The sequence below is a fragment of the Ursus arctos genome, unplaced genomic scaffold, assembly GCF_023065955.2.
Source record: "Ursus arctos isolate Adak ecotype North America unplaced genomic scaffold, UrsArc2.0 scaffold_14, whole genome shotgun sequence".
Lineage (NCBI taxonomy): Eukaryota > Metazoa > Chordata > Mammalia > Carnivora > Ursidae > Ursus > Ursus arctos.
Genome location: NW_026622808.1, coordinates 2,195,960 through 2,218,194, shown reverse-complemented (window position 1 = coordinate 2,218,194; position 22,235 = coordinate 2,195,960). Strand labels below are relative to the sequence as shown.

General features: G+C 44.6%; 1 protein-coding gene across 1 annotated transcript in view; it reads right to left on the bottom strand.

Annotated features, from left to right (window-relative positions):
- The window catches only part of LOC113271335 (multidrug and toxin extrusion protein 2-like), a 67,007-nt gene that overhangs the window by 12,234 nt on the left and 32,538 nt on the right, over nt 1–22,235 (bottom strand). The window contains exons 10-12 of the mRNA XM_057311240.1: nt 21,700–21,767; nt 6,954–7,062; nt 6,095–6,170 (exon numbers count right to left, since the gene is read on the bottom strand). Coding sequence (XP_057167223.1) covers nt 6,095–6,170; nt 6,954–7,062; nt 21,700–21,767 — 253 coding nt within the window. The remainder of the gene's footprint in view (nt 1–6,094; nt 6,171–6,953; nt 7,063–21,699; nt 21,768–22,235) is intronic.

Genomic DNA, 22,235 nt, shown 5'->3' with positions numbered 1-22,235 from the left:
AAAGGAGTCAGTGACTCAAAACTCATGCACAAATGGAGTACTAATTCATTACTGATCTGACAAACCTAACATCGATCAGGTAATTCAGTGAAAACACGAGTACACAATAAAGCCTTACTAATTTAAGTTTTATTAGTTAGAATCTGGGGTAAGAGGGACATGGTCCAGGTTGCCACTATAGAGGATAACTGTTAAAAGTGTTGTTTATGAGTATAAAATGTGCAGGTTGGAAAAAAAGGTTTCAGCCTGTATATGGTAATCTTCCTCTGTGAATGGGAGTCTTCCTCAAAACTGGAGTTGAAAGTCAGTGTTTATATAGGAAACATTCATGGATCCTCTGAACTCTGATTATGGTGGGAGATCTGCCTGGGGAGGGACTACAGCGGGGGTCCTGGGATTCGGGAGACACAGCAGAGCTGGAGGTGACGAAGGTCCTGCACGATGGAGCCAATGTGGTTGTGACACATGAAACAGGCTATCATACTCTCCCCAGAGGAAGTTTTCCTGCTTCCCTACCATTCACCCTAAATGAAGACTGCTGGTCGACAGGTACCACCACTAAGCCCGCAGTCAGCCCTCTCACCAGAGGAGTGACCTCTTTGGCATAGATTCACAGGACTGTAAACTGACCTACTGTGTACACTATTCTCAACTAATCGAAACAACAATGCGGTCTTGTATTCAAACATAGACATTAACCCAGTGTTCACCAGACACAAGAAAATCAACAGCACAAAAAAAAAAAAAAGGAAAGACCAAAATGAGTGTGCAGAATAGTTGACACAAATAACCAACATTTCCGTAAGCAAAAACAGAACGCAAGGAAAAAGAAGCAAATGGAGAAAAAAAATGAAATGAAAAAGATGAACACTAAAATAAAACATTAATGTAAGGACCAGATAATGAAACAGACATGGCAAAATCCTAAATTTCAATTTGAAAGATAAAGCTGAGGAAATATGCCAAAACACAGAGACAGAAAATGAAAGAAAAGAGACAATTCAGATTAATCCGTAAGTTCTACCATTTATATAAATTTCCCAGAACTAAAGAAAAATCCAGTGCTTCAGATTGAAAGTCTATAAAGTGCCACAGTGAAAAAAAGAAAAAAAGATTCACCTATACTTAAGCACATCCAAGGACAAAAAGAATATCTGAAAGATTTCCAGAAAAAAAGATTCTCCTTCAAAAGAGTGAGAGTCAGATTAGTATGAAAAGTCCCCATCCAGGTGACATCACGGAAGATGGTGGACTAGAGAGCTCTAAGAATCAACCCTTTTACAAGAACAATTCTTGAACTGGCAGGAAATATCAAAATCAACCATTTCAGGACTCTGGAGTCTAGCTGAAAACGTGCAGCAAGAGTGCTTGATGGAGAAAGAGGCTAGTAAGTATCCATGAATTTTGGTGTTTTGCATAGTAGCTACCATTTCCCATCTCCTGGTCCTGTGACAGGCAGCTGTAGGGATGGCTGCCTGCATTCCTGACGTGGCTTATTGGTGGCACATGGGGCAATAAGGATCTTTTCCTCCAAAAAATCAGAGCTGCGTGTTTTGCTCTCCTTGGCAGTTCACTAAGGGATCGGCATAGAGGATGGCCACTGTCTCAACCCCTTTGGGCTGAAGTGCCTTCCCATGCAGTGCCTGTCACATAGTTAAGAGAGACAGAACTTTGAAAAAATATTTCTTTTCTTATTGGATCAAGACATTTAAGGAAATCTGCCAGGCCACTGGCGGACTGAGAGGATAAGAGACACCACACATGACAAGGAAAACAGTCTTTGTCAAAAGTGGTTTGGAAAATCACTAAACAAATGGACAACTGCAGAATAGCAGTGAGAACAAGAAGAGCAATGTCCAAGGAAAGAGGACAACCTCATTTCCAGAGTCATCTCAACACAATGTGCAAAATATAATTTCAACAACAAATCATAAGCATACAAAGAAATATGAAAGTATGGCCCATTCACAGGTAAAATGTAAATCATCAGTGACTGGCAAATATTGTCAGAATCATTTTCTTGGAACTCTGGAAATCCCAAAGGCTTGCAGTGACCCGGGGAGTGTTTTTTCAAGAAAAGCTGATGAATCTTGGTCGTAACGGTGTAAGCTTTGAGGTGTTTTTACTGACCTTAGTACCATCCCCTCCTCCCAGCTCAGCTGTAACCTTGAAAAATAACCACCCATATTTCCAAGACTGGAGGAGGAAGAACGAGTTGAACTTTTTCAAAGCTTCCTTCCCAAAGAAGAGCTATTTTGCAGATAAACCACCTGTCTGTGGTTGTCCTTAGAAGACCCCACTTGAAAGGCTGTCTTTATTTCATTTGACTCAAACTTACCCAGTGCTAACGCTGATCTCTGAGAGATGTCTGTCAAATTATTTATATGCAAATGTTTTAGCTGCTGCTGCCTGAAGCAATGGATAAGAGTTGGCACAAATGACAGACTAACCAACGAGCTTGGTAGGAGGGTCTGGGCGACAAGCTAGAAACAGCGGCTCTGAAAGTTCTGATATATTCACGGGAATCTAGAAGGCCATAAACATGCATGTGACTGTGCACATCCTCAAGAAGGACCAGAGAAGACCTAAGCTCTCGCCTCTGGCTGAGCCTAAGGCTCTGAGCAGGCAGGAAACAAGGGGTTAAGACCAAGTTGTTATGGCCTGAGTGTTGAACGTATGCCCTGACACATGCACAGAGGGCCCCTCAGCAAAGAGTGGGAGATGTCTGGGCTGCAAGTATCTAAGGAAATCTTGGTCCAGTAAGGAGCTGATCACTAAGCTGATGCAACAGAGACTTAGTGGCCACACTTGACCAAAAATACAGACTTTACCAAACTCGTTCATAAAAGTCACTAAGCAACAAACAGCAAATAGCAGCAACAGAAAACCTTGGGGGGGGGGGAAGCTCTGGTTTCCAGAACTGCCACATTATAACATAAAAAACGTCCCGTTTTCAACAAAAGTATGACGAATGTAAAGAAATAAGAAAGTATGGTCAATACAAAGGGGTGGGGAAAAGCAATTAATACAACTTTTCTCTGTAGAAGCCCAGATTTTGGACTCAATAAAAAACCCCTTAAATCAGCTATTTTATTTTATTTTTTTTTAATGATTTTATTTATTTATTTAACAGAGATAGAGACAGCCAGCAAGAGAGGGAACACAAGCAGGGGGAGTGGGAGAGGAAGAAGCAGGCTCATAGCGGAGGAGCCTGATGTGGGGCTCGATCCCATAATGCCGGGATCACGCCCTGAGGCGAAGGCAGACGCTTAACCGCTGTGCCACCCAGGCGCCCCTTAAATCAGCTATTTTAAATACGCTCAGTCTTTTTTTTTTTTTTTAAACTGTGATGTCTCATCAGGTAGATAATATCAATGAAGAGGTAGACATCATTAAGAGAAACAAAAAATTGTGGAGTTGAAAAGTACGAAAACTGAAATGAAAGGTTCAGTAGAGAACCTCAACAGATCTGAGCTGGCACAAGGAACAATCAGTGAACCTGACGTGGGGAAAATTCAGATTATTCTGTCTCAGGAATAGAAAGAAAAATAAACGAAAAACGAACAGAGATGCAGAGACCTGTTGGAACACCAAGTATGCCACCACATGCATGATGGGAGTCCCAAACGGTGAGGAGAGAGAAAGGGACAGAGAAAGAAAAAGAACAGAATGGCTAAAAACTTAGATGAAAAACATGAATCCACACATCAAGAAACTCAACAAACACCAAGCAGGATAAACTCAAGGAGAAGGCAAGGTCATTTGCTGAGAATGATGGCCAGGGGTGGTAGGGAGGGATCAGTAGTTTGAGGAGTAGAGAAGGTCTACTATGGATTGTAGTGACGGACAGTCAGATAATCAAAGAGACGCAGGACAGACAGTGCTGAGGGTCTACTTGTGGTCGGTGGTCGTAAGTTTCCAGTGGAACCAACGTGCCCTCTTGTGTGACTTTTCCAAAATGAGAAGTTATTGGCGCAGAAAATGTGCATCTGGATTCCTCCAGGGTGGCGGTTCTGCCATATAGAGGGGTCAGCGGAATTCAGATTTTCATCTCATTTTTTCCCAGCTATATAAACTCAACTTGGTTTTAAAAATCCTTGATGGCTTACCTTAACGTGCTCATGTTTTCCTCCAACTTCCTGAACACACGAAACAGGGTTATAAAAACTTTTAGTAACCCTGTGCGCTAACTCTATCTATCACCCGTTTCATTTCTGGGTCAGTTTCCTCGACTGATGTGTCTTCTCAGTATGGATTTCCGTTTCTTGTTTGTAGGCCTGGTCACTTTTAATTGGCTCTAGACCTTGTTTTATTTTCTTGGGTACTACATGGTCTCTTGTTATCTTAGATACTCTTGAGGCGTGATGCAGTGACGTTCTGGAATGCAGTTAAATTTCTTGGAAATAGTCTGATACTTTCAAGCTTGCTTTTAGGTTTTGTTAGGTGGCCCCAGAGCAGCCTTCCTTCCAGGGCTAACTGTCCTCCGCTGTCGAGGCCGGATCCTTGCGAGAACTACGCTCGCTGGCGCACGCACGATGTTTGTCTGCTCTGGCTGGTGCGAACACCAGTTCTTCCCGGCCCTTCGTGAGCTTCCAGGATCGTGCTGCCTACTCCTCTCGGGAGATTTGTCCTCAGCCTCAATCACTATCCTCACATGCATGCACAGCTCCGCGAGGCACTGAAGACACAAGGGAGACCTCTGTAGATCTCCAAAGCTTCTGGAGGCTCTCTCCCCTCTGGTGCTGTTTTGTGAACTCTAGTCACATGGCCTCCCTAAACTCCTAACTCCGTTGCTTCAACCCGGGAGAGGGAAGGGCTTTGCCAGGTCCCCTCCCCATCGGGGCTGTGGCCTGGAAACTCCCTCCTGATAAGCTGGTGTAATCACAGGGTTCTCTTTGTTTCTTCTCTCAGGAATTACTATTCTGTGCTGCCTGTTGTCCAATATCTGAAAACCATTTGGAAATGTATAGATTTTGCCCAGTTTTTTTATTACTTAAAGCAGGAGAGTAAATCCAGTCCCTATTATTCCATCTGACCATCTCCTCAGTCCTAAGATTTTATAAGAATATTTTGGGGCAGGGGCACCTGGGTGGCACAGCGGTTAGGTGTCTGCCTTCGGCTCAGGGCATGATCCCGGCGTTACGGGATCGAGCCCCACATCAGGCTCCTCCGCTGGGAGCCTGCTTCTTCCTCTCCCACTCCCCCTGCTTGTGTTCCCTCTCTCGCTGGCTGTCTCTATCTCTGTCGAATAAATAAATAAAATCTTTAAAAAAAAAAAAAGAATATTTTGGGGCGCCTGGGTGGCTCAGTCAGTTAAGCGTCTGCCTTCGGCTCAGGTCATGATCTCAGGTCCTGGGATCGAGCCCCGCGTCGGGTTCCCAGCTCAGTGGGGAGTCTGCTTGTCCCTCTCCCTCTGCCCCTCACCCCCACTTGTGATTTCTCTCTCTCAAATACAATCTTTAAAAAAAAAAAGAATATGTTTAAGTATTTGTCTAAAACCTGTGAGGTCAGATGAAAATAAAAGAGCAAAAACAAACAAACAAACCAACTTGAAAGTAATAAAAATGAATTTCTTCAGAGGAGTAATCTGAGGCAACCAGTGCAAATTACTGAAGATTTTTCACAAAGAGGATCTGGTTTATTCAAAACACATGTCACTATATCGAAATAATTGTGCAAATATATAATTACAGAAAATACAGTAAAATTCAACCTAAGATTGAGTGAGTGATCTATACAAATTCTGCCTCTTGATTCAGGCCTGCATGGTGTCCGTGTGCTCCGCACTGGGCGGTGCCGTTCTGGGGATGCAGACATCCCATGTGCCTTCTCTGTGTCTCTCTGAGCAAAACCAGCATTGAGCACAAGAGAAACCCCACTCAGGTTTGATAAATAAAGAAACTGAGTATTGGAGGAATGGGGGTGGTTACCAGGGGCTTCCTTCATCCAAATTCATTCGAGTTTAGTACGCTGGTTCTCATTCCTGGAGACACTGGAAAATAGTACTCACCTCTCAGAACCAGAAAAATACAGTGAGGGAAAAAAAAAAGCATAAAACAGAAAACATTTTTCAAGAAGAGGAGTACGTACGTACCTGTCACTGGTAAATATGTAGGCAACCACATCCTTCAAGGCTGCGAGTAAAACGCCCACTACGAGTGCACAAACACCTGGAAAATCCAGAAGAAGCAACCGGAAATGAAAATTCTCCGGGTGTCATAAACCCTAGTGCTGGATCCCCAGGGGATATTTGTGTCAATGATTTAGGAAATGTGATAATTTTAAGTGTTTCTTCTTCCCATCTATGAAGACAGCAAAGATGATCAGATGACTCGGACTCCTTTTTCTAAGGCAGATTCACAGGACAGATGTCAGTAAGATGTCAACACAACCAGAATCTTCTCTAACTGCTCAGGTTCCCCCACATTAAAGGTGCTAGAGGAGGCAGGGCTCCGGGAACGTGGAGAAGCAGTCACCCAGACTTTGGTCAGAAAATAAGCCTGCAGGGGCGCCTGAGTGGCGCAGCCGTTAAGTGTCTGCCTTCGGCTCAGGGCGTGATCCCGGCGTGATGGGATCGAGCCCCACATCAGGCTCCTCCGCTGGGAGCCTGCTTCTCCCTCTCCCACTCCCCCTGCCTGTGTTCCCTCTCTCGCTGGCTGTCTCTGTCAAATAAATAAAATCTTTAAAAAAAAAGAAAAAAGAAAATAAGCCTGCAGATGATAACAACTAGAAAATTTTTCAGTGGTAGCAAGTGTAACATTATGTCATTGGTACCTAATGACAGAAAATCATAGCAAGAAGTTTTATTTAATGGAGTAAACTGCAAAGAGCTTAAGGAATATTTCAGTTGTGTTTATATAGGTAAGTCAATTCCCTAGAGAAATTCTGATGTGTGTATTTTAACTTGACAACGCTCAGGGTGGGCGCCGGAGAGGGGAAGTGCTTGAACTCACCCGCACACAGGAGAACAGTGATGCTGGAGTGCCGGGCCTGCTCAGCATTCCCTGCCCCCAGGGCATTGCCCACGCGGACACTGGCTGCCACACCAAAGCCTAGGGGCACCTGAGAATGAACGATCACAGATCAGAAGAAGTCAGAGGGCCTGAGAGTGGGGATATGAGTGCCCCAGAGTCCAAGGGCACGGAACCCTAGAGACAGAGTAATCTGTGTTCGAGAACTGGATTACATCGGAGCCAGGAGCACACAATCAAATTGCCCATTCTCACGGACACCCAGTGTCTTCCTTGCCGAAGAAACCTAGTGGCTGCCTGACTGCTCCCTGTACCAGATCCTTCAGGGCAGAATCCCTTAATGCTTTGAGGGCAAAGCATCTCCTTTACTGACTAAACACACACCGTCAAGACTTAATTCAATCTAGCTACATTCTACAAGAGAAGATTTCATGTATTACGAATATATACATAACTTGTACAAATTAAAGGAACCCTGTGAAAAAGCACTTAGAACAAAGCCTGGCACAGCGCAGGAAGTCCATCGACACTGATGGAACCGGACTCCATAACTCCATCACGCCCAACATCCCTACAAGCTAATTATCCGCGACACTGACTTATGTCCCTGCAAAATACCAAAATTTTACTTTCCGTCATTCATTACGGAAATCTGAAGCTACAGGCTTCCTTGCTTCTTGAATAGACCATTATTCAACCTTCAGGGTCATCCTTTTGACATCCTGTCATTACTCTGTAATACAGTGTCACCCTCAGGAGCTGTACGGGTAACATGGTCGTACAGAAAACTCTGGTTTTAGCTGTCATGTCTGCTGATGATGGATACATCAGATTGAACTTCTCATTCCTACCAGAAACAGCATCCTCCCAACAACCTGTAACTTCTCACTGCTTTGAGAACTAGCCTGAGTCAGTAAAAAATAAAATAAAATAAAATAAAATAAAATAAAATAAAATAAAATAAAATAAAACACATATATTCAATTATGAACTTGCAAAACAATGTATTTGACTATATAAAACATTATAAGACTTGCATGCCCAGAGCATACCTAATGTCCTCTGGTTCAAGATGAGTGCTTGGCTCACATGCTTAACTCTCTTCCCTCCCAAATACCATTAAAATAGCAGTAAAGATGCTTAGTGGAAAAGACGTCCATTCACATCACTGAGAGTAAGAGAGCAGACTGGCTTCTGGAAGAGGGAGAGCAGATGTCATAATCCTGGGGCAGAACCACAGGAAACTGCAGTCCAGAATACAGACAGGCAGAGGCGACATCCTGCTCGTTCTTCGCAGTGGAGCCTGAGGAGGCTTGAAACTTCGAGTCCATCAGCGAGCCAGTGGTGAGCACTGCTCAGGGAGACCCACTACAAACAGCCCGGCCGCCGCCACTGCCTACCTGGACCTCCCTCCCAGCCTCACCGCACACGGAGAGACAAGGCTAAAACAGAAAAGCCAAGTGGGGGAGCTCCCTGTGCGGTGTGAGCACCTCAGAACCAAGCCCTTCTCGTTTTGTCTTGGGGACAGTGGGACAGGGGACGTGGGGTGGAGCTGCGGTGGAGGAGGTCAGACTGCCTGCTCCCCGTTCCTCGCCCACAAACCCTAAAAGGAAGATGTCCCCTGATAGATACCACCTTTGTACATGGCTCCCTACTGGTCTTTCCCATTCCGGGGCAAGGTCTGTTGGAGAAAAATTCCCAAATAACAAGGTCAGAAAAGCCATGCCATTTATTTTATAAATCAATGTATTCATTCTTTCATAAGTACAAAGGAACTAATAAAGATCACCAGATGTTTGAGGAAAACCAAAGAACATATCCCCCAAAGAGACCAAGATAAATAAAAGACCAACTGAGCTCAGAGGGAACAGTGACGTGACCAAAAGCACGGAAGAGAACATTTGAAGGTTCAACTTAGTGCCCTACAATATTTAACAGATAATGCAGCATAAAACAAGACAAGGTTCCCATAAAGAAGGGACTGTAAGAGAAAAAGCAAGGTTCTTGGCAATGAAAAACAAAAGTGAAAAGATTTAACAGCAAAAAGACACAGATTTTTTTTTTTAATGGATGAAAAAAAAAAAAAACCACAAGTTCAGGACTGGAGGTCAACCTCCACCTACCAGGAAATTAAAAAGAATATGAAAAAGGTACAAAAAAGGGAGAAAGAGTAATATTTTCAAAAACTTCTCAGAGTTGAGGAAAACAAAAGTCTTCAGTTGGAAAGGGCATACCAAGCGCTCATAGGCAGGGTAAGCAAAGGAGGACCTTCACCGAAAAACACACCTGAGAAATCTCACAACTACATGGACAAAGAAAGAAATGCTAGAACTTTCAAAGAGAAAAACCATGCTGTCACAAAGGAATAAGAACTAGATTAAGATTGGACTTCACATGAGTAACTCAATGCCAGACAAACGTACAGTAATGCCTTAAAAACTCTGAGGGAAGATTGCTTTGAACCTACAAGTCTATATTCTGCCAAGTTACCGAACAAGTCTATGGGGAAAATAAAGGCTCTTTCAAATGTGCGTGGCTCACAGCTTACCTTCCATATAATCTTAGGGAAAAGTTCTTTGACTAAATAATCCAAATTTAAGAGGGTGGGGAAGGGCAGTGGGAGAGGGAGAGGGAGAATCTTAAGTAGGCTCTAAACTCAGCATGGAGCCCAGTGTGGGGTTTGAACTCACAACCCTGAGATCGTGACCTCAGCTGAAATCAAGAGCTGGATGCTTAACCGACTGAACCACTCAGATGCCCCAAGAATCCAAATATTTTTTTGAAGAATTTAATAAAATAGAAGAAATGAGATCCAAGAAACTGGAGACATGAGGACAGTGAGAATTAATTGTGGTGTGACAGCTGTGGGACACCCCAGGAAGAAGTCGAGAGCTCAGGGATGCAAATTAAGGCAGGGAGTCACAGAGCCCGAAACTCTTCAAGAAGAAAAGGGAATCATACCGAACGGTCCGGCCGAGCACCGCGTGACCTTACTAGAAGGGTGAGGGTACACACTGCTCTGTCGATAAAAAATAAATAAACCCTATGAAAAAGGCCTTCAAAACTTAAAAAAAAAAAAAGCCTGAATAGAAAAGTCATAGGCTAAGTATGAAGCAAACGAAAATATATGATTCTGATAAACTGATGAAAGCAAGAAAAAATAATACACATCACCTTTTACTCATTAAAGTCTCTTCCAGTGGGAGTTTCGGTGTCTACTGGGGTATTTCCCTCCCATCTGATGCAGACCATCACTTGGGCCTGCACATAATTCTATACAAAAAATCCTAATATCCTATTTTTTTTATGTTGCTTAATTTCTTTTTTTTAATGTTTATTATATTATGTTAGTCACCATACAGTACATCCCTGGTTTCTGATGCATTGTTCCATGATTCATTATTTGCATATAACACCAAGTGCACCATGCAATACGTGCCCTCCTTACTACCCATCACCGGTCTATCCCATTCCCCCACCCCCTCCCCTCTGAAGCCCTCAGTTTGTTTCCCAGAGTCCACAGTCTCTCATGGTTCATTCCCCCTTCTGTTTACCCCCCCCCTTCTTCTTCCTTTTCTTCTCCTACCGATCTTCCTGCTATTTCTTACGTTCCATCAATGAGTCTTACACTGTTGGTCGGAATGCGAGTTGGTACAGCCACTTTGGAAAACAGTGTGGAGGTCCCTTAAAAAGTTAAAAATAGAGCTACCCTATGATCCAGCCATTGCACTACTGGGTATTTACCCCAAAAATCCTAATATCCTAAGTGTTACTTACTGGTTTCCAGATTTTCGGACAAGCTCTAAAACATGAAAGACATGACAATCCTAACAGAACACAATTCAAAGGTTATAATCTTTACGCAACAAAGACAAGGACAGCTGAGACGCAGCACGACACCATGATTAAGAACCAGAACTCTGAAGGGAGGCCTCTGGGATCAGGTCTGAGCCAGTGTCTTCCTTGACCTTGGACGAATTCCCTTCTCTGGGTCCCAGTTTCTCTGTTGGTAGATGGGTGGGAAATAGCAGGAAATACCTCACATGGGATTCTAGCAGTTACTCTTTGTAAAGTGTTTAGGGTAGGGGCGCCTGGGTGGCACAGCGGTTGAGTGTCTGCCTTTGGCTCAGGGCGTGATCCCAGCGTTATGGGATCGAGCCCCACATCTGGCTCCTCCGCTATGAGCCTGCTTCTTCCTCTCCTACTCCCCCTGCTTGTGTTCCCTCTCTCGCTGGCGTCTCTATCTCTGTCGAATAAATAAATAAAATCTTTAAAAAAAAATGTTTAGGGTAGTGCCTGGCCCGTGGCATGTGGCTGTTGTTAATACGTTATGGGATCTGGGAGGCAACTGGGAAGAGAGATGTAAAGAAATCTAAGGACACAATGTTCCTCATCTTGGAGGTTAAGTTGCCTTGTCTGTGAAGTTGATGGAGCAGGGAAGAGAGGTCTACTTTGATTATTTCGGGTCACAACAGTAACCACTAAGAGAAGGAGAAATAACCAGCACGTCAAGGTAAAGGGAGAGGTTGTGGGAAGTGAGTGGTAATCTTCATCCTCCCTAACAGAGAGTCAGAGGTCGTAAGAAACGTAGGAATAAAGCTGGAGGGTCAATCAGCAGAACTAAAACCAGAAATGGTTCCAAAGTGGCCAGCTCTGCGGAACCGGCTTCAAAAGGAGGAAGCACATCTATTCTGCTTGTAACCCCCTGAACTACGCGAGCATATTACATGCTGTTTGGTATGAATTGCTTTTATAATAAAACATTTTTAAGGATACATGAAAACTGAAAGGAAGGCAGTGAGGAGAATTTGCCACAAATACAACTGATACAAAACAACTTTCTAGTATAGGGGCGCCTGGCTGGCTTGATTTCAGCTCAGGTCGCGATCTCAGTGTCCCGAGATGGAGTCCTGTGTCAGGCTCCACGCTCAGTGGGGAGTTTGCTTGAGACCCTCTCTCCCTCTGCCCTCTCCCCCCCGGTCTGCTCACGCTCACTCACTTGCTCTCTAAAATAAATAAATCTTTAAAATAAATAAAATAATGTTTGAGTACAAAGAGTTCACACAAATTGAGAAGAAAAAGAACCTCACTAGAGCCCAAACTCATGAACAGGCAAAGGATATAAACAGATAATTCAAAGAAAACTACTTAAAACATAAAGACAGTCAACCTCACTAATGATACTAAAATTGAAGTACCGTACCCATTTCTCATGTGTTCAATTCACAAAGATTTTTGGGGGGGAATACTCATTTCTAACAAAATTTTCTTCATTTGACACTATATTCTCAAAGATAAAATTCTATGCGGTAGAAGATATTTGCTGAACCAATACTGGTGATCGTGAGAGACTGCAGACCAAGGCCAAGTCCAGTCGCGGTGAAGCAGTGAAGTGAACGGGGCTATCTGAAGGCTCTGATCACACCGAGGCCAACTGAATTTTTAACTGTTTTTCGGAAAAGCCTTTAAAAAACGAAAAATGCTTACGTGAAGGTGATAAGTGGGGAAAAAAAAAAAGGAGCATACCAGTGGGGAAAAATTACCCTTTTATTCCCCCAAAACGGAACTGCTCCCCTACTTAACCACAAGCCCTACCGATAACATAAACTGCCAATTAACACATATTTTATGCCTTATGTATTATGTACTGTCTTTTTACAATAAAGCAAGCTGGGAAAAAAGGTCATTAAGAAGATCATAAGGAAGAGAAAACGCACTTCAGTACTTTACTGGAAAAACTCCACATAAAAATGGACCCAAGCCATTATAACCTGTGTTGTTCAAGGGTCAAGTGTATTTGGATTTAATTCTATCACCTTATTCTGTATGAATGACAATGCTTTCTTTTTCGCTTCTTTATCTTATTTTCACTGCTTTGTGTTGGACTGATCATGTTTTCTTAACTTCCTTTTTTATCCGGGCAGGCTACTGGCTTCGAAATACGTTCTATTTCCTCCCTCTCGGTTCGTCCTCTTAAAATGTCAACATGCATACGGACTTCAAAATTTTAAGTTAACCAACTATCCCCCACCCTCTTCCCTGATGCCTAGATTGTTTTAACTAAGAAAACCCTCTCCCGATCTCACCTCCTAGGACTATTTTTTATTTCTACCTAATTTTGTACTGTGCAAATCGTGCAAATGGGTCGCATGGTTTGCTCACAGTCACTGCTAGTTTAGAGTTAACCACATTTGTCCATGTCTTTGCTCACTGCGGTTTTGACGCCACTGCTCCTTTCAGCGACAGTCTGTGACCAGTGATGTCTCTCTGTGTTTTAATCTGTTCTCCCGCTCGGGCCCTAGCTTAGCTGTGAAAGGACCAGCATTGTCCTCCAAACACTCTGATGGTATCATTTCACAGTCCTCGGGTTTTTATTGTTGTGGACGGGTGATTCATCCCACCCCGTTGGTGTCCACCCTGTTCTGACTATTTGGGGTCCCCTGCATCCCCATATGAATTTTAGGATTGGCTTGAGCAATCTGTAAGAACGGCCAGGTCAAACTTTGGTAGAGATTGCAAGCACCTGTAGATCGCTCTGGGGGGGGGAGGGTGCTGCCAACGGACAATACTGAGTGTTCTAATCCATGAACATGGGAAATCTTCATTGACTTAGGTATTTTCTTTCATTTCTTCAACAACGCTTTGTAGTTGTCAGCGTACAAATTTCACCCTTCTTTGGCTGAATTTACTACTAATGATTCTTTTTGATGGCAGGGCGAATGGAACTGGTTTCTTAATTTCATTTTCAGATTGTGCACTGCTAGTGTTATGGAAATACAACCGATTTTTGTGTACTGATGTTGCAGCCTGCAACTTTTCACAACTCGTTTATTAGCTGTAGTGGTTTCAGAGTGTGTGTGTGTGTGTGTGTGTGTGTGTGTACTGCTTAGGGTTTTCTATAGATAAAATCACGTCATCTGCAAATACAGCTAGTTTCACGTCTTCCTTTCCAATCTGGATGCCTTGTATTTTCTTTTCTTGCCTCAAAATCGCCCGGGCTAGATTCTCCAATACAATGTGCATTATGATTTTTGAATACTGAGATTCACGTCTTACTTCAGGCGTCTACCTCTGTCTCTTATTAAATGTCTCTGGATATTGCACCCCTCCCAGTCAGTTACTCTGTGCAATTCCTACTGAATGCGCATGAGGACCTCTATCTTTCATACATTCCATCGCTACTTTTCCCCATTTTAATTTATGGTGGTTAAATACACATTTTCCCCTTATTACTCCAGTAATTATTATATGCTTTTTAGCCCTAGGATCACTTTCAAATACAGTTTAATGGTATTAAATAGATTCATAATGTTGTGCAACCAGCACCACCATCCATTTCCAGAACTTTCTTCATCTTGGGAAACTGAATAAACGAGCAAGAAACAACTCCCCGTACCCCGCTCCGAACCCCTGGCAACCACCATTGTACTCTGTCTCTGTGATTCTCACGACTCTAAGGACCTCGTAGAAGTGGAATCGCACCATACACGCATACCTTGTTTTACCGCGTTTCGCTTTAGTGCGCTTTGCAGATACTGCAATTTTTACAAATGAACATCCGTGGCGATCCTGCATCAAGCAAGTCTCTCGGCACCATTCCTTCATGTCTCTGCACCACGTCTGGGTCATTCTTGCAATATTTCAAACTTTTTCATTATTATTATTATACTTATGATGATGATCTGTGGTCAGTGATCTTTGACGTTACTATCGACACTGTTTTGGGGCGCCACAAACGGCATCCATTTAGGACGGCAAACCTGAGAAACGTGTGTGTTCTGACTACTCCACAGATGGTCCCCCGTCTCTCCCCCTCTCCTCAGGCCTCCCTCTTCCCTGACACACAACAATATTAAAATTAGGTCAAGTAATAACCCCACGGTGGCCTGTTAAGTGTTCAAGAGAAAGGAAGAGTCACATATCTGTCAGTTTATATCCAAGGCTAGAAAGGACTGAACTTGGTGAGGACGGCGTCTCAGAAGCTGAGCCAGGCTGAGTGCTGGGCCTCTGGCACCAGTGAGTCAAGCTGGGAACGCAGAGGAAGAGCTCTTGAAGGACATGAGAGGTGCCACTCCAGTGAACACACGAATGGTAACAAAGCAGGCTCTGACGTGGAGAAAGGGTTAGCGGTCTGGAGAGAAGGTCGAACCAGCCCCAACATTCCCTTGAGCCAAAGCCTCACCCAGAGCAAGGCCCCGATGCTCTTCAATTCTCTGACGGCTGAGAGGTGAGGAAGCTGCGGGAGAAAAGTCTGAAGTCAGCAGAGGTTGGTTCACGAGGGTTAAGGAAAGAAGCCGTCTCTGTAACACAAATGTGCAGGGCGAAGCGGCAAGGGCCGACGGAGAAGCTGCAGCAAGTTCTCCGGAAGATCGAGCTCAGATCATCAATGAGGGCGGCTACTCTCAACAACGGATTTCCAGCGTACGTGAAATGGCCTTATTAGAAGATGCCGTGTAGGACTTCCATAGCTCCCCAGAAGCCAGTGTCTGGCTTCGAGGCTTCAGCGGTCAGAGTGACTCTCTTGCTAGGGGCTCGTGCAGCTGGTGACTAAGTGGAAACCAATGCTCATTTACCAGTTTCGAAATCCTAGGGGCCTTAAGAATTATGCTAAATCTGCTTCCCTGTGCTCTATCAGCAGAACAACAAAGCCTGGATGACGGCACATCTGTTTACAATATAGTTTACTGACTATTTTAACCCCACTGTTGAGACCTGCTGCTCAGAAAAAAAGGTTCTTTTCAAAATATTGCTGTGCATTGACGATGCATCTGGTCACTGAAGAGCTCCGACGGAGACGGACAGTGAGATTAACGTTCTTTTGGGGCCTGTTAACACAGCATCAACTCCGCAGCCCATGGATCGACGAGTTAATTTTAACTTTCAAGGCTTACTCTTTAAGAAATACATTTCTTTTTTTTTTTTTTTTTTTAAAGATTTTATTTATTTATTCGACAGAGATAGAGACAGCCAGCGAGAGAGGGAACACAAGCAGGGGGAGTGGGAGAGGAAGAAGCAGGCTCATAGTGGAGGAGCCTGACGTGGGACTCGATCCCGTAACGCTGGGATCACGCCCTGAGCCGAAGGCAGACGCTTAACCGCTGTGCCACCCAGGCGCCCCAAGAAATACATTTCAAAAGGCTATTGCTGCTATAGACCGTTATTCTTCATGGATGTGGGCAAAGTAAATTGGAAATTCTGGAAAGGGGCACCTTGGTGGCTCAGTCGGTTAAGCATCTGCCTTTGGCTCAGGTCATGATCTTGGGGTCCCGGGATCAAGCCCCACGTCAGGCTCCCCACTCAGCGGACTGTCTGCTTCTCCCTCTCCCTTTGACCCTCCTCTCTCTCCGTACTCTCTCTCAAAAAAAAAATCTTAAAAAAAAAAAAAGAAAACCTTCTGGAAAGGATTCACCATCCTAGATGCCATTAAGAACATTCATCATTCATGGGAAGAGACAAAATATCAACATGAACAGGAGTCTGGAAGAAGTTGATTCCCACCCTATGGATGACTTCGGGGGGTTCAAGACTTCAGTGGAGGAAGTCGCTGAAGATGTGGTGGAAACAGCAAGAGAACTGGAAGCGGACCCTGAACATGGGACTGAACGGCTGCAATCTCACGCTAAAACTTGAATGGACGTGGAGTTGCTTCTCACGGATGAGCCAAGAACGTGGTTTCCTGAGATAAAATCTCCTCCTGGGGAAGATGCTGGGAAGACTGTTGAAATGACAACAAAGGATTTAGAATATCACATGAACTTAGTTGGTAAAGCGGAGGCAGGGTTTGAGAGGCGACTCCAATTTGGAAAGAACTTCTACGGTGGATAAAATGCTCTCAAACAGCATCCAGTGCCACAGAGAAATCGTTGTGAAAGGAAGAGTCAATCAACGCAGCAAACTTCATTGTCTTGTTTTCTAAAAATTGCCACGGGAGCACCTGGGTGGCTCAGATGGTTGAGTGCCTGCCTTCGGCTCGGCTCATTATCTCGGGGTCCTGGGATCAAGCCCCGCATTGGGTTCCCTGCTCGGTGGGGAGCCTGCTTCTCCCTCTCCCTCTACTGTTCCTCCTGTTCCCCCTGCTTGTGCTCTCTCGCTCTGTCAAATAAATACAATCTTCAAAAAAACTAAAATAAAAATTGCCACGGCCACCCCAACCTCCAGCAGCCACCATGCTCAGCAGTCAGCAGCCATCCACGTCAAGACAGGACGCCCCACCAGCAAAAAGACAACAACTTGCCGAAAGCTCAGAGGATGGTTAGTATCCTTCAGCGATGAGCTCTTAATTAGGGTATGTATATTTTTTTAGCCATGTGCCATTACACACTTAACAGCCTACAGCATAAACATGACTTTTGTACATACCGTTCCTTTGCTTTATTGCGACCATCACTTTGTGATGGGGTCTGGAACCACACCTGCAGTATCTTCAAGGTGCGCCTGTATTTGTCCTTTTAGCACAGTGCCCTCAGGGTTCTTCCCTCTTGGAGCACCTGCCAGACTCTCCTTCCTGTTTAGGGCTGAATCATCCTCCCGTGTATGTCTGTAGCGCGTTCTGCTTCTCCGCTCTTCTGTCGGCGGACACGTGGGCGGCTTCTTCCTTTTGGCTCTTGGGAACCGTGCTGCTGTGAACATGGGTGTGCAGACAGCTCTTGGAGATCTTGCTTTCAGTTTTTTTTTTATGTGTGACCCAAAGTGACATTGCTGGATATGATACTTTCAATTTTTTGAGGAACCGCCATACTTTCTTTCCGTAGTGGGTACACCATTTTACATTCCCACCAATGGTGCACAAGGGTCCCCATTTTTCTGTACCCTCACCAACACCTGTTGTTGTTTTTTTTTAATAGTAGCCATCCTAGTGGGTATGAGATGGTGTCCCAATGTAGTTTTTTGGTAAATATTTCCTAATGATCAGTGATGTTGGGCGTCTTTTCCTGTGCTTATTGTACATTCCTCCTTGGAGAAATATCTATTCAAGTCCTTTGCCCACTTTTTAATCCGGCTGTTTGTCTGTTACTGAGTTTTAGGAGTTCTGTCTATGTTCGATGTTAATCCCTTATCCCATAGGACTTGTGAATATTTTCTCCCATTCTGTGGGTTGCCTTTTTACTCTGTGGATATTTTTGGGGGATGCACATGGTTTTTCAATTTTCATGAAGTCCAGCTTGTCTGTTTTTTCTTTTGCTGTCTGTGCCTTTGGTGTTATATATAAGAAATCATTGCCAAATCCACTGTTATGAAGCTTCTGCCTTAGGTCTTCTTCTGAAAGTTTTATTGTTTAAGGCTTACATTTAGGACTTTGATCCACTTCGAGTTAATTTCTGTATATGGTGTGAGGTAAGAGTGCAACTTCATTCTTTTGCATGTGGATATCCAGTTTTCCAATACCCATTACTGAAAAGACTGTCCTTTCCCCCACTGAATGGTCTTGGCATCTTTGTTAAAAATCACCTGATTACACGTGCACAGATTGGTCTCTGTATCTAATTCCATCTATTTACATGTCTTTGTTTTATTCTGGAATTTCCATCAATCAGTCTTCAAGTCCATCATCTCATTTTCCATCCTAAATCTGTTTATCCTATCAAGTATTACACCTGTATGGCTATAATTTGTAATTTTAAAAATCCTACCTGGTGCTTTTCCAAATATTGTTCTTTTGGTTTCAGCTCCTTCTTTTATGTTTAATGACTTTAAATATAACACTTTCCAATTCCCCGATTATTACTCCACCATCTCAAGCTCTGAACTCTAATTTTTCTGTTTGTTGTATCTGTTTGAATTCTTGCTCATGATGGGTTATTTCTTTGTATTTTGTAATTTTGATTGTAAGCTCGCCCTTGTGGGGACTTGCTTTTTTCCACAGGAATAATGAAGAATTATTGCCCTACTGCCTCTAACAAAGGAAAGCCTGTGACAAGAAACAGAAAGTGGAATAGTGGTTGCCAGAGGCTGAGGGCAGGGGGAGCGGGTAACTGGAATGGGTTGAGTTCGGAGTCTTATGGGATGAAAAGGTTCTGGAGCTTGGCTGCACAAAAATGTTAACACGACTAAATCGCAGTTACAATGGTTAAGATGGTAAATTTGGGGGCGCCTGGGTGGCTCGGTCAGTTAAGCGCCGGCCTTCAGCTCAGGTCATGATCAGAGTCCTGGGATCGAGCCCCGCATTGGGCTCCCTGCTCAGTGGGGAGCCTGCTTCTCCCTCTGCACGCCCAGCCTGTTCGTACTCTCTTGCACACGTGTGCGTGCACTCTGTCTCAAATAAATTAATTGGAGAGGAAGTGGAGAAAGGGGATCCCTCTTACATTGCTGGTGGGAATGCAAATTGGTACAGCCACTCTGGAAAACAGTGTGGAGGTCCCTTAAAAAGTTAAAAATTGAGCTACCCTATGACCCAGCAATTGCACTACTGGGTATTTACCCCAAAAGATACAGACGTAGTGAAGAGAAGGGCCTTATGCACCCCAATGTTCATAGCAGCATTGTCCACAATAGCTAAATTGTGGAAGGAGCCGAGATGCCCTTCAACAGAGGACTGGATTAAGAAGTTGTGGTCCATATATACAATGGAATATTACTCAGCTATCAGAAAGAACGAATTCTCAACATTTGCTGCAACATGGACAGCACTGGAGGAGATAATGCTAAGTGAAATAAGTCAAGCAGAGAAGGACAATTATCATATGGTTTCATTCATTTATGGAACATAAGAACTAGGAAGATCGGTAGGAGAAGGAAGGGAGTAATGAAGGGGGGGGGTAAACAGAAGGGGGAATGAACCATGAGAGACTGTGGACTCTGGGAAACAAACTGAGGGCTTCAGAGGGGAGGGGGGTGGGGAATGGGATAGACCGGTGATGGGTAGTAAGGAGGGCACGTATTGCACGGGGTGTTATACGCAAATAATGAATCATGGAACTTTACATCAGATTCCAGGGATGTACTGTATGGTGACAAACATAATAAAAAAATTAAAAAATTAAAAAATTAAAAAAAAATGATGGCAAATTTTATGTTATGTGGGTTTTGGCACAATTAAAAATAAAAATAAAACAAAGGAAGGCTGCGGCAGAGCAGGTAGGAAAACAGAAGATTCACGTGAAGGCGACAGATGTAGAAGATAGTTACCGTTGACCACACAGCTATACGCAAGCTCTAGCGGCCCCACCCGCACACAGAAGCAACACCAAAACCCGCCCTTGATCGATGACTTCCCACGACCCACTACCAAACCTCCAGACACAACTGTCTACCTCAGCAGCCTCCGTTCCTTCGCCGTGGCTCTCGCTTCCCATCTAAGGTCTCTGATGACCGTAAATCTAAGGGACGCTTTCCACCCTCACCTTATGCGAGCCCCCCAGTAACCCTCCACCCAGCTGTCATTCCTTCTGTGAGTCGTTCTTCGTCGCCGGCTTCCTGCACCACATGTTCTCCTGACTGTCTTCATTCCACGCTGGCCTGTCCTCCCTTTCGGCTGAGTTGCCCTGTCCCTGATTTCTACATCTTGGGGTTTGCTCCTAGACACTCTCCGTTTTTATTCCCAAACAACGTCATCAATCCCCACTAAGAAAACCTTGTGTTCATTTTTGAGACTAAAAAAAGAAAAATACATGGAAACAAAAATGGCCCGTAACCCAATTACCCAGATGGCCTTTGCTGATCTTTAAAAAAAATACCAAACAGCGACAAACAAGGGAGTATTCGTACAGGTTTGGAATATTCCAGAAGAATCGAGAGATACAAGGCACAGTTATTGAAGCCAGAAGGTCGGGGGTTGTTTTTGATGCTTCCTATTCATTGCCTTGGCTTCCACACCCAAGCCCTGGTCATATCCTCTCAGCTCTGCCCTGCAACACAACGAACTCACGACTTTTCTCCCCGTCCACCAGCAGCCTCCCACGTGCTCACCTAGATGATTCCAGCAGCCTCCTTCCAGACCTTCCCCAACCACCTGTTCTCCCCTAAGCCAGCTTCTACAGGTCACACCCTTCTTTCCTCACTAACCCCTTCAGCCGGGTTCCCATTTCGGGTCCCTGAACACGCCACGTGCTCTTTTCCATCGTGGAACCTTTGCTCAGGCTTTGTAGTCAGCTCTCAGCCTCCGGCTTCCCCGGCTGGTCCCTCTCCCCTTTCCCGTCTCAGCTTAGTCAGGAACTCAGAAGGACCGCTTCTGACTGCCCTCCCTACAAAGGTATCCATCTCTATTTTTATGCACCTCAGACCTTTTTTTGCCTCTTCTGTGGCACAGGTCATGTATGTGTGTAATGCTCTCGTGTCTCCGTCTGTTTGTCTCCGTCTCCCCACCAGACCACGGGCCACGAGTGGGCAGGGACCGTCTCCATCTCACTCTCCATCATCTCCTGGCACCAACTCCATGTTGGTTGAATACACATGCCGGGCCTTGTGCTAAGTGTTTTAACACATTATCTATCCCATTCAGTCTTCACCTGCTACATATGTATTATGTTTTCCCATTCCATGTATGAGAAAACTGAAGCCCAGAAGGGTTAAGTAACGAGCCCATAGTGGCACAGCCGGGGAGCAGCAGGGCAGGACTCAAGCCCGGTGCCTGGCTCCAAAACCCACGCTCTCCCCAGTATGCTGTGCTCTCTCTCCTGCTGCCCGCCTCCCCTCTCTGCCGGTGCACGGCATGGCAGGCTGAATGAATGAGTGACAGCGGACCAGCAGTTTACGCAGAGAAGGTGCTGGGTCTCACCCTGAAGGTTCTTACCATGTAGGCTGCAGAGGCCAGTTCGTAAACGATGGCCTGGGCCCCAAGCTCTGTCACACTGATCAGGCCTGAAATGTTGGCACAGACACATACAAAAGACATCTTAGAAGTGGATTAAAGCAAACATCTCCCTAGGCAACTAGAACATATCTTAACTGAAAAGAAGTGAAGGGGTGTCTGGGTGGCTCAGTCGGTTAACTGTCCACCTCTTGGTTTCGGCTCAGATCGTGATCTCATGGGTCATGACATCGAGCCCTGTGGGCTCTGCACTCAGCAGGGAGTCTGCTTGGAGATTCTCTCCCTCTGCCCCTCCCCCCAACTCATGCATGCTCTTTCTCTCAAATAAATAAATAAAATTATTAAAAATTTTTTTAAAGAAGCTAGGAGTGCCCCCAGAAGCATGACCGAGTGGCAGAGTTCACGACCTGTGCTAAGGAGAGCCCCAGATGTCCACTCCCAGGAAGTTTCCGAGAACCAGGGCAGCTAGGTTCAATCTACAAGGCCCTGCCCCACCAAGCAACAAAACATCAGGTTTA